The 13,153-nt window shown below is 44.6% G+C and overlaps 1 protein-coding gene across 1 annotated transcript in view; it reads right to left on the reverse strand.

The window, feature by feature from the left end:
* RAB22A (RAB22A, member RAS oncogene family) overlaps nt 1-13,153 on the reverse strand; it is a 61,143-nt gene that overhangs the window by 15,560 nt on the left and 32,430 nt on the right. The window contains exon 3 of the mRNA XM_010365129.2: nt 11,714-11,795. Coding sequence (XP_010363431.1) covers nt 11,714-11,795 — 82 coding nt within the window. The remainder of the gene's footprint in view (nt 1-11,713; nt 11,796-13,153) is intronic.

The following is a 13,153-nucleotide window of genomic DNA, read 5'->3' on the forward strand; positions in this document are numbered from 1 at the left end:
AGTTTGACCTTTTGGCTTTTAAAGTTTTGTATTAATTTGAGTTTTACCAAAGAAAGTGAAGTTGTGACTGTAAGCTCCATGAGGGATGTCAGCATGTCTGCTGGGCACGCCATTTTATCTCAGGGCCTAGCATCTGACACGCTATAGATTATCAAAAATTGGTGAACAAATGAGTAAGAACTGCATGAGTGTGGGGAGCTGTCAAACTAAGTGTCAGACCTCGCTGTCCATACACAGAAACTGTTACCAGTCTTTGTGAGAGAAACCCCTGCCTCTGAGGTGAAAGCCTACTAACTTCCAATAAAGGAGACATTAAGTTTTAGAGAGAAAACAAAAATAAAGGTTATAAGCAAGAAAGCACCACAGAAAAGAAAACTATACTACTGAGTAAAAAAGAGATAAAGTGTTGGGTTGACTTCAACAGCATAAGAGAATAAAAGAAAATGAGACAGAAGTGCACAGATGGAATAAAGGTTATGGTGTTTGCTTTCATTTTTGATGTACTTATATTGGCAATGTTCTTTACAGGGTTGTGTTTTCTTTCTTCCTTCAAATTCGTAAGGTAAAACTCATACAGAGAAAAGCAAAGATCTTAACAGAAATCTGATAAACTGACAAATGTATATATCTGTGTGAGTACCATCCACTAAGATGTCAAACAGTTCTATCAACACAGAAAGTTCCTCAATATTCTTCTCACCATGTCCTTCTTCCACTTTGTTTTCATGTCCATTTTACTGGTATTATATAACCACATGGGTTTCTTTTGTTTTTTATTTGCATACTATATCCTTTTGCATTCTATAATTTTCTAACTTTGTTTTTATATTTATAGTAGTCCTCTTATAAGCAGCACATAGTTGGGTCCTGATTTTTGACAACCTTTGCCTTTTAAGTGGAAGGTTCAGCGGTTCAGCTCCTTTACATTTAATGTATTTACTAAGATATTTGGATTTAGGTCTACCATTTTGTTTTATATCTGTTCCATTTCTTTTTTTTTCTTTTCTTTTCTTTTTTTTTTTTGAGACGGATTTTCACTCTTGTTGCCCAGGCTGGAGTGCAATGGTGTGATCTCAGCTCACTGCAGCCTCTGCCTCCCAGGTTCAAGCGATTCTCCTGCCCCAGCCTCCCAAGTAGCTGAGATTACAGGCATGCGCCACTCTGTCCAGCTAATTTTTTTTTTTTTTTTTTTTAGTAGAGACGTGGTTTCTCCATGTTGGTCAGGCTTGTCTTGAACTCCTGACCTCAGGTGATCCACCCGCCTCGGCCTCCCAAAGTGCTGGGATTACAGGCGTAAGCCACTGTGCCTGGCCTGTATCTGTTCCATTTTTTAAAAAATTCCTGCTCCTCCTTTCTTTTCCTCTTTTGCATTGCTTGAATCTTTCTTAGTGCTCAATTTTAGTATATTAACTTCTCTATTGACTTTTGAACTGTACTTGCTTGTATTATTTAAGTCGTTGCTTTTGTAACTATAATATATACCGCACATTTTTATTTTTTTTTTGAGACAGTCTTGCTCTGTCACCCAAGCTGGAGTGCAGTAGTGTGATCTTGGCTCACTGCAACCTCTGCCTTCCGGGTTCAGGCAATTCTTGTGCCTCAGTCTCCCAAGTAGCTGGGACTACAGGTAAGTGCCACCATGCCCGGCTAACTTTTGTATTTTTAGTAGATATGGGGTTTTGCCATGTTGGACAGGCTGGTCTTGAACTCCTGGCCTCAAATCTACCTGTCTTGGCCTTTCAAAGTGCTGGGATTACAGGTGTGAGCCACTGTGTCTGGACTACTGCACGTTTTTCTACAGTCTACTTAGAGTTTAAAATGTAGCACTTTATGTAAAATATCAGAGACTTGCAAAAGTCTAATTTCTGTTACCTTACCATTCTTTGTACTACCACTGTCAAATAATCTAAATCTACATATGCTATAAACTATACAATCCAGTGTCATAATTTTTGAATTAGTCAGTTAATTTTTGAGTAATTTAAGAAGAAAAAACAGACGTTTCTATTTGCCATTTCTAGTGGTTACTATTTCTTCCTATGGATCTGAATTACCACGCACTGTCATTTTCCTTTAGTGTGAAAAACTTTCTGGGACGGCTGCTGTTGATTTCTGTTTTTGTTTTTCTAAAAATGTTCTTACTTTGACTTTAGATTTGAAAATGAAGTCTGGCAAATTGATAGGTTTTTGCTTTCTGCAGTTTAACGATCCTATTCCTCTGGCTTCTGGTCTCCAGTGTTCATGTGTAAAGTCAGCCATATTGACTTTACTGTGTAAAGTCAGTCATATTGTTGTTCTCCTGTTTACGTGTCTTTTACTTCTGGCTCCATTCAAGATTTTCTCTTTACCTTTGCTTTTCAGCAGTTTGACTACGACTTACTTGGATATGGTTTTCTTTGTACTTAGAGATTTGTTGAACTTCTTGAATTTGTAAGTTGATATGTTTCACCAAATTCGGGAAATTTTCAGCCATTATTTCCTGAAATCTTTTTTTTCTGTTCCTATCTCTCTCTTTGCTCCTCCTGGTTCTCCAGTTACACATATGTTAGGCTGTTTGAATTTGTCCCTATGATACTGAGACTCTGTCTATATTTTTCTACTTTTTTTCTATTCTTCTGATTAATTTGTTCTATCACCCTCCAGTGAATTTTTCATCTTAGATATTGCAGCTTTCAGTTTTAGCATTTCCATGTGATTCTTCATTAGTTTCCATTCTGTGTGAGACTGCCCATTTGCAGTTAAGTCATTAACACTCCTTTTCCTTTTTTTTCTCCCCTTAAGAGATGGGCTTTCGCCATGTTGTCCAGGCTGGTTTGGAACTCCTCGACTCAAACAATATGACTGTCGTGGCCTCCCAAAGTGCTGGGATTACAGGCATGAGCCACTGTGCCTGGCCTACTTTTCTTTAAATCTCTGAACATATATAAAATATGTGCTTTAAATTCTGTGTCTGCAAATTCCAAGAAAAGGGTCACTTTAGGGTTTGCTTCTGCTCACTGGGTCACACCTTCCTGTTTCTTCATATGTGTAGTAGCACTGACTGTACACCGGACAGTGTGGATGATGCACCGTAGATGCTTGGTTTTTTAAAATCTTCTCTGCAGAGTATTAAGTTACTGGTGACTCATCCTGAGATTGGTTTTACACGTTGTGAGGGTGAGTCTATTTGGGTTTTTGGATTTGCCCTTAGTCCTAGGATACCGTTTCTACTCCCAAGGCATGGCCCTTCTGAAGTTTCACTGGAATGCCCAAGGTGTTTAGTGATCCCCTGTAACACAGCAGGATTGGATTGAAACTCTGAAGTCTAGCCCTGCTGTAACGAGGAGCAGCTGAAATCTCTGCTGTCTTGTCACCCTTTCCATCTACTGGTTTCTGTTGCATTTTATACTCTCTTGCGAATTCACAATTTGGGGGTCAAAAAAACTTCAGGGAAATTTATAAACAGATTTTACGGGGTCCCTCCTTGTTGAATCCCTCTTTTCTGCGATTCGCCTCCTCTTTTTCTGGCTGCTCTAGCAGTCCGAAACTCTGCACTCAACACAAGCTTTCTGCTTAAGTCCTAGCTACCCTGTGCCACACGAACTGGGAAGTGCCCACTGGGGAAAAGCTGTAAAAATGTGCATCTTACACAAGAAAGCTCCCCTTTGTAGTCCCTGACTGCATTTGGTTGCTCTGCAGTGCCTTCAAACGGTTGTTTTTTAAATGTTTTGTCCAGAGTTTATACATACTTGTTATCTGTGGCAGGGCAAGCCACTCTGCTATTACTGACATGGAAACTTTGATGTCCTTCTGATGCAAAGAAAGAAGGTGGAGGCATGTAAGAGACTCAAAAGACGTCAGCACATCTCTGCTGCAAACTCGGCTCTCAATCAGGTGACGGCAAACTTTTTCTGGTAAAGACCAGGTAGTAAATATTCTGGCTTTATGTGTCACATCATCTCTGCTGCAACTACTCAACTCTATTATTGTAGAGTGAAGGTAGCCATAGATCAAGCTTGTCTAACCTGCGGCCTGTTATGTGGCCCAGGACAGCTGTGAATGTGGCCCAACACAAATCCATAAACTTTCTTAAAACACTCAGCTGTTTTTGTGATTTTCTTTTTTTAAAGCTCATCAGCTATCGTTAGCGTTTTTTATATGCGGCCTAAGACAACTCTTCCAATGTAGCCCAGGGAAGCCAAAAGACTGGACATCCCCGCCATAGATAATAAACAAACAAGCCTGGCTATATTCCATGAAAGCTTTATTTACAAAAACTGGTGGCAGGTTGGATTTGGCCCAGAAACATATGTGTAAATTCTGTCTGCAAATTCTAATAATGGGATCACTTTTGGGTTTGCTTCTACTCACAGAGTCAGGTCTTGCTGCTCTTCAAGTGGATGGTAACTGAGCACTGGCCAGTGGGGATGATGCACTGCAGACTCTGGTCTCTGGGACTGTCTGCCCCAACTCTAGACGATACTAAGCCACTATACTTGTTCCTGATTTTAAACAGGAGAACAATTCCTTACATGACTACCGTGACAATAAATAAGTCTGAGTCTTCCTAGTGTTCCCATCTCTGTAAAAACAGTCATTGGGAGAAATCACATTAAGATGTAGGAATGTAAATCTTTAAAGACTGGATGCAATGTCTATTAGACTCCGGTTAAGAAGCTTTTTTTTTTTTTTTGAGATGGAGTCTCACTCTGTGGCCCAGGCTGGAGTGCAATGGTGCGATCTCGGCTCAATGTAACCTCTGCCTCCCGGGATCAAGTGATTCTCCTGCCTCAGCCTTCCGAGTAGCTGGGACCACAGGTGTGCACCACCATGCCTGGCTAATTTTTGTACTTTTAGTAGAGATGTGGTTTCACCATGTTGGCCAGGCTGGTCTTGAATTCCTGACCTCAGGTGATCCACCTGCCTTGGCCTCCCAAAATGCTGGGATTACAGGCGTGAGCCACTATGCCTGGTCAAGAAACTTTCTTTTATACAATCACATACAGATGGCAAGCATTTGACATGTTCTTACTACATGTATGGTGTCTTTATGATGCTGCTTAATGTATGTGTTGTGTCTGTCTCAATACTACTGCAGGAGTCTTTGTTACTGAAGGATAATTGGTGGACAAAGGGTGACTTCAAATGCATTCATTCAAGATAGCAAACAATAGGGACAAAATGGTCTCACAAAGGCTCTATCTTGAGAAGATAAATTCAAAATCGTAAAATCAAGTTTAATTTTATCTAGTATTTGAAAAACCTTAGGTTTATTATTGCAGCCAGGAGCTAATTTTCTGGATGAACACCGAGTCGAACTTGATTGATAACTTGGCTAAGAGTCTTCTGATAAAACTACATGCTAGCACAATACGATATCCTTCATTTCATGTTTGACTTTCATAGTCTTATCATAAAAATGACAAATTTTTACAAAAATATTTGAAGGCTTCATCAATTTTCCCTAGGCCCCTGTTAACCCTTTGATACACAAACCATTATCTTCTGAAGCACTCATATCATCATCCTGAGCAGTATCCTTCTTCATTTCAGTTAACAAGATCCCTACCGTCAAGGGCTTCACAGGACATTTGAGAAATTCTCCAAAATCACTTTCATTGACTTAATGAAATCACTTTGCAATCCAATGTAGCTGGACCATTAGAAAGACAACTCATCTGCCAAAACTATGTGCAGTACGAGATGTCAAACGGGGAGGTTGGGGAGGGTGTTTGAATAGTCAGTTCATCAAAAGGGTTTTCATTTTATGACAATTCTGGTTCTATAATAAATCTCCTAACTACAAAGAATAATAAACACACAACGCCAGAAATTTATAATTTGAGTCATGCACTACTCACATGGTAAGAGTAGGTAGAGGAGCTGTCCTTATCTGTGTCTAAGTAGGGCTGGCAATCAGTAGACATAAACCTATGGGCATCAATACCATGTGCCAGGGGCTGAGAGCAGAGACATGAAGGCAGTCCTTGCCCTCAAGGAGCTTACAGTCTAATGAAAGGCAGACAGGTAAGGAAATAGGTGACAATCCCATGGATGAGTGCAATCAAAGACTTCAGGATACAAAAGAATACTCCAAAGAGTTTATGTGCTGATTCATCCAACCAACCAATATCTGAACATCAGCTCTAGGTCAGGCACCATGCTAGACCCTGGGAGTACAGCAGTGAACAAGACACTGTGGTCCCAGCTCTTGGAGTTCCAGTCTGATGGGAGATTCTGTCAATGAAGGTAGGTAGACAGGTATCTAAGAACAATTTTTTTTTTTTTTTTTTTTTTTGAGACGGAGTCTCGCTCTGTCGCCCAGGCTGGAGTGCAGTGGCCAGATCTTGGCTCACTGCAAGCTCCGCCTCCCGGGTTTACGCCATTCTCCTGCCTCAGCCTCCCCAGTAGCTGGGACTACAGGCGCCCGCCACTTCGCCCGGCTAGTTTTTTTGTATTTTTTAGTAGAGACGGGGTTTCACCGGGTTAGCCAGGATGGTCTCGATCTCCTGACCTCGTGATCTGCCCGTCTCGGCCTCCCAAAGTGCTGGGATTACAGGCTTGAGCCACCGCGCCCGGCCCTAAGGACAATTTTTAATGCACGTTCTGAGGAAAACAAGTAAGGGCAGTAATGAAGAACAAAGTTGGGGCCCTGCTTAGATGCAGGGGGTTTAGAGAAAACTCTGAGTGTGTCACATTTAACCTGAGACTAAAAGACGGGAAAGGAGCCAGCTGGGCTCCCGTGGAGGGAACAGAGAGCTTTGGTGAGAAGGAACAGTGTATCCAGAGGCATAAGGCCAAGGAGTGCTAGAGGCCCTGAGAAGAGAGGAGCCCAGAGGGAGGCCTGGGCAAGTCACGTGGGGCTTGAGAGGTCTCTGTTCGGAGTGTGGCTGTTATAAGAGGTGCAGCGGGAAGTCGCTGTAGGATATTAAGCAGGCTGATAACACAGGCTGATTTTTGTTTCCAGAAGATTCCTCTGGGTCCTATGAGGACATGTAATGGACAGAGGGAAAGCAGGGGACCCACGAAAAGCCTAAAGTACTCAGTGAATGGCCAAGGTGGCTGAGAGCAGGGCGCTGGCAGCGGAGACGGAGAAGTGAACCCAAGTGTGATACATTTAGAGAATGGAGCTGTCAGGACATCCGGATGGAGCAGGTGTCCAGCGCTGAGGGCGAGGGAGGAACCCAGGGAGACCTCCAGATGTGGGTCTGAACAACACAGCAGTGTGGCGAAGTGGTTTTTTATCCGAGAGCAGGGATAGCAGGAAAGCCCCCTTTAGGTGACATCAGAGGTGGGTTCTGAAGGCTGAATAGAGTTGTGGAAGGGCATGAGGGTGTGAAACTATGGCATGCTGGAGAACTGCACACAGTTTGTGCTAGAGGACAGATTGGTGGGAGGAGGTGAAAATGGCTGTGGATGGCACATTCTGGACCTTCAATGCACTGCCAGGATAAACAGGCAGTCCCTGACCCAGGCAGGCTTACAAGACGTGTCTTGTGTGATCCTCCCAGCATTTCGAACAATTTTTGGGTAGCTGTCAGGTGTGTGGCTTTCCTTAGCACTGCACTTTGGCCACCCTGGACAGGTGCTCATGCCCAGTAACAACTGGCTGGAGTGAGTGCTCATCAGGTGGTGCTCCTCTCCTGCCTTCTCCGTGCAGGGCCTCCTGGTCAGCACCCTTGGCCTGTGGCCTGGCCCCATGAGCATCTCCTGTGCAGCTCTGGGCTGCGTGATAGTGCATCAGGCAGGCTGGAGGCCGCTTTGCATCTCAGAGCAACTACTCCTGTTGCAGAACCAATTAGAAGTGGACAAGCAAGAGGCAGGAAAACCAGCTAAATATAAAACTTCACAGACTTCTGCTACCATGCTGGCAGAAAGGGAAAGAGGCAAACACCCTTGTGTCATTTTTTTGTGTGTTTCAGAAAAAAAGAGATGTTATACATCACTGCGTATACCAGGACAGGCTCTGATTCAAAGCATAATGGAATCTGTATTATAGCATGATTCTTTATGATGAGGGCTTTGCTGTATCATCAAATATATGTGAGGGGTAATTGAAATTTGGGATTTAGTGGAGGGTACATATACTACTAGTAGGAAGGGCCACATGGATTTGTGGCTAAGAGGGAAAGAACCCAGGGCTGTCTCTACAGACATATTCAGGAGGATTCTGGTAAGCAACACACTTCTGAAGGACAGAAGAGGGATGGTTAGCAAAGGTCCAGCTGTTCTAAATGCTCCATTCTAGATGGAGCAAAGGAGAAGGAATGGGGAGTAGAAGACGGGAAGCAGAAGTATCTCAGATGAGTAATGGGACAGAGGAACAACATCCAGTGTTAAAAACAGAAGAAACCAAACAGAGCAAACTTAAGACGTTAAGTCTGTACAAATGCATGGAGTCTATGTCTAGGACAACAGTAATGGCTTGTTTTGTTTTCCTCCATTTGTCTGTGATGATTCTTGTCAGATTTCATACTACACACACTATCTATGGCGTCTTAGATAAGGCTGTGATGACAGACTATTTTTCCTGATTACTTCTGGTACACTTTTAAGAGCTTAAGATAGTACCGTGCATCTATCAGATGTGCTGTTTGGATCGTACTGTTTGAAAACTAAATTAAACGGCAGCTGAATAATGGGGTGGCTGCCAGAGACACCTTGGAAGGGAAATTGGACTTAGTACCCAGAGGAAAGGGGAGGCAGCAGATGTGTCTTAGTGCCCAGAGGAAAGGGGAGGAGGCAGATGTGTCTTAGTACCCACAGAAAAGGGGAGGAGGCAGATGTGTCTTAGTACCTAGAGGAAAGGGGAGGCAGCAGATATGTCTTAGTGCCCAGAGGAAAGGGGAGGAGGCAGATGTGTCTTAGTACCCACAGGAAAGGGGAGGAGGCAGATGTGTCTTACTACCTAGAGGAAAGGCGGGGCAGCAGATGTGTCTCAGTACCTAGAGGAAAGGGGAGGCAGCAGATGTGTCTTAGTACCTAGAGGAAAGGGGAGGAGGCAGATGTGTCTTAGTACCTACAGGAAAGGGGAGGAGGCAGATATGTCTTAGCACCCAGAGGAAAGGGGAGGAGGCAGATGTGTCTTAGTACCTAGAGGAAAGGGGAGGAGGCAGATGTGTCTTAGTACCTAGAGGAAAGGGGAGGAGGCAGATATGTCTTAGCACCCAGAGGAAAGGGGAGGAGGCATATGTGTCTTAGTACCCAGAGGAAAGGGAGGCAGCAGATGTCTTAGTGCCCAGAGGAAAGGGGAGGAGGCATATGTGTCTTAGTACCCACAGGAAAGGGGAGGAGGCAGATGTGTCTTAGTACCTAGAGGAAAGGGGAGGAGGCAGATGTGTCTTAGTACCCAGAGGAAAGGGGAGGAGGCAGATGTGTCTTAGTACCTAGAGGAAAGGGGAGGGGGCAGCAGATGTGTCTTAGTACCCAGAGGAAAGGGGAGGAGGCAGATGTGTCTTAGTACCTAGAGGAAAGGGGAGGAGGCAGCAGATGTGTCTTAGTACCTAGAGGAAAGGGGAGGAGGCAGCAGATGTGTCTTAGTACCTAGAGGAAAGGGGAGGAGGCAGCAGATGTGTCTTAGTACCTAGAGGAAAGGGGAGGAGGCAGCAGATGTGTCTTAGTACCTAGAGGAAAGGGGAGGAGGCAGCAGATGTGTCTTAGTACCTAGAGGAAAGGGGAGGAGGCATGGATGTGTCTTAGTACCTAGAAGAAAGGGGAGGCAGCAGATGTGTCTTAGTACCCAGAGGAAAGGGGAGGAGGCAGATGTGTCTTAGTACCTAGAGGAAAGGGGAGGCAGCAGATGTGTCTTAGTACCCAGAGGAAAGGGGAGGCGGCGGAAGGTGTCTTAGTACCCAGAGGAAAGGGGAGGAGGCAGATGTGTCTTAGTACCCAGAGGAAAGGGGAGACAGCAGATGTGTCTTAGTACCTAGAGGAAAAGGGAGGAGGCAGCAGATGTGTCTTAGTACCTAGAGGAAAGGGGAGGAGGCGGAAGTGTCTTAGTACCTAGAGGAAAGGGGAGGCGGCAGATGTGTCTTAGTACCCAGAGGAAAGGGGAGGCAGCAGATGTGTCTTAGTACCTAGAGGAAAGGGGAGGCGGCAGATGTGTCTTAGTACCTAGAGGAAAGGGAAGGAGGCAGATATGTCTTAGTACCTAGAAGAAAGGGGAGGCAGCAGATGTGTCTTAGTACCCAGAGGAAAGGGGAGGAGGCAGATGTGTCTTAGTACCTAGAGGAAAGGGGAGGCGGCAGATGTGTCTTAGTACCCAGAGGAAAGGGGAGGCGGCAGAAGGTGTCTTAGTACCCAGAGGAAAGGGGAGGAGGCATATGTGTCTTAGTACCTAGAGGAAAGGGGAGGCAGCAGATGTGTCTTAGTACCCAGAGGAAAGGGGAGGCGGCAGAAGGTGTCTTAGTACCCAGAGGAAAGGGGAGGAGGCAGATGTGTCTTAGTACCTAGAGGAAAGGGGAGGCAGCAGATGTGTCTTAGTACCCAGAGGAAAGGGGAGGCGGCGGAAGGTGTCTTAGTACCCAGAGGAAAGGGGAGGAGGCATATGTGTCTTAGTACCCAGAGGAAAGGGGAGACAGCAGATGTGTCTTAGTACCTAGAGGAAAAGGGAGGAGGCAGCAGATGTGTCTTAGCACCTAGAGGAAAGGGGAGGAGGCGGAAGTGTCTTAGTACCTAGAGGAAAGGGGAGGCGGCAGATGTGTCTTAGTACCCAGAGGAAAGGGGAGGCAGCAGATGTGTCTTAGTACCTAGAGGAAAGGGGAGGCGGCAGATGTGTCTTAGTACCCAGAGGAAAGGGAAGGAGGCAGATATGTCTTAGTACCTAGAGGAAAGGGGAGGCGGCAGATATGTCTTAGTACCCAGAGGAAAGGGGAGGCAGCAGATGTGTCTTAGTACCTAGAGGAAAGGGGAGGCGGCAGATGTGTCTTAGTACCCAGAGGAAAGGGGAGGCGGCAGAAGGTGTCTTAGTACCTAGAGGAAAGGGGAGGAGGCATATGTGTCTTAGTACCCAGAGGAAAGGGGAGACAGCAGATGTGTCTTAGTACCTAGAGGAAAAGGGAGGCAGCAGATGTGTCTTAGTACCTAGAGGAAAGGGGAGGCGGCGGAAGTGTCTGCCCCAGCCCTCCCTTCCCGGCCATTTCTGATTTGGGTGGGCTTCCCCAAATTCCATTAGACCCCGTGCTGCTATGTCCAGGCCCCACTTCTGGTTCAGGCTTTTCCTTAAGTAGATATCCACTGTGGCCAATTTTGTCATCAGGCATTTATTAAGTATCTACTGCAAGGCACCATGTTAGCTTATCCTTTTCACTTAAATCTCACACTTTATATGCTGTAAAGTTCCCTCTTTAGCTTTTAAAAGGCAGCGATAAATGAGTTGTGCTTAACTCACCCTTTCTATCACTAATTGCTTTATATATCCTTACCAGAGGAGGGAGCCCCAAATTATACACAGTGCTCTGAGGGGGATTTTATCAGGCCTGTTGGTCAGCATTTACTTTAAGACACTATAAGGCATAAAAATGCCTTTAGTGCCCATTATCAGTTTCTCCATCGGTGGACTCTGTGGCTCTAATTGAAAAGGCAAAGGCAAAGGCTGGCCTGCGCAAATGGAAATAAATGCGTCTCCGGTGCACAGAAGAGAAGTGAGTAACGTGAGATGACAGGGATGCTGACAGTTTAGTTGGAACTTTCATTTGGGCCTCAGAGAAACAGAGTAAATTAAAGAGTGACTTACTCGTTCTTGTCCAGCTGTATCCCAGATTAGGAATTTATGTAGCTCATTTTGGTACTGGACAGTCTTGGTCATAAAAGATGCCCTATAAAGAGAGACCTCAATGATCAGAATACAATCACATAAAGCATGTTTCCAGCCCCAGTCGGAAACATCACTTAGACTCAACCAACGCTCAATCTCCCAGCACCACACTGTATCCTAATTGTGCTCCTCTCAGGAGTATTTATGGGATGCTCAGATGCTGAGTGCATATCCTCTGTCAAAATAAAGCATTAGGCACATCTGCCCAACACCAAGAAGGAAGAGTTCTAAGCTCCGTATCAAAAGAATCAAGAGATAGTTTGGCAATACAGACATTAGCCTCCCTTGTAAAACACAGAACCTGTTATTTAAAAAGATGTTATCATGGGAAAATATTCCTAAAAAACTATGTCCAGGAATGTATACACTAGTTAAAAAAAAAAAAATTTTAGGACCTGCCTTTGTCCTCCCCCAATTCCCAAATCACATGCTCATGTAAATAGGTGAGTGAGAGCTAGTGTAAACATGCGAATTAATAACACTAAGCTGTCGAACAAGGAGCAGGACGATGGCTGGGCAGGTAACGGCTGCACCAAGGGGACCTGATTCATCATCAGCACCCCTCATGACCACCTGTGTTTCATCAACAAAAGAGGTTTCTCAGCTGAAGTTCAACATCAGACCTTGGGGCCTCATCCAGCCCCAGATGGGAGAAGGAATCATGGTTTGCAGGTCACACTGCTCACTTTCACGGAGCTACTCTGATCAGGGGACTTTGATGGCAGGGTTCCTATTATTTTGGGGGTTCTACATTTGGAGGATCTTGAATAAGACATCAAAGTCTGTGTATCCTCTGAAGAGCCATGGTGGCCCAGAAAACACGCCTGGACATTTGGGGGACTCCAGGACACAGGTTCAGGATTCTTGCCCTGGGATTGGGCCCAACTCCAATATGACCTTCCATTCCCTCCTCACCCAGAGGGCAGCCTCCCAGGAAGTCCTTTGTCTCCTCAAAGCATCCCAGTCTGGTCAATGGAGCCCAGAGATAGGCATGTCTTCTGTTTTAATGAATAATAAGCCTTTTGGAACCAAGTACCAAGTTATACCTTTTTTTTTTTTTTTTGCCAAATTGTACTCTTTTTTTTTTTTTTTTGCCAAGTTGTACCCAAATCACTCCAATGAGGACACTGAACTCAATGGCTGGCATTCTCAGATATGCTGAGGCCTTGAAATATTTTTCTTGAGATTCAAGTAATAATCTGCAAGAAAAGTGCAAGTTGAAATAGACAAGATGGCTTTCTGACGAATCATAAGCTTAGACAAGTATCAGAATCCTTAGTTTTAAAACCTCAACTCTGATACAATGAATTCCTGGCAATATTCATATAAATTTATGGCATAGCAAGTAGCCTCCAAAAT

Source organism: Rhinopithecus roxellana, chromosome 13 (assembly GCF_007565055.1).
Source record: "Rhinopithecus roxellana isolate Shanxi Qingling chromosome 13, ASM756505v1, whole genome shotgun sequence".
NCBI classification, from domain to species: domain Eukaryota; kingdom Metazoa; phylum Chordata; class Mammalia; order Primates; family Cercopithecidae; genus Rhinopithecus; species Rhinopithecus roxellana.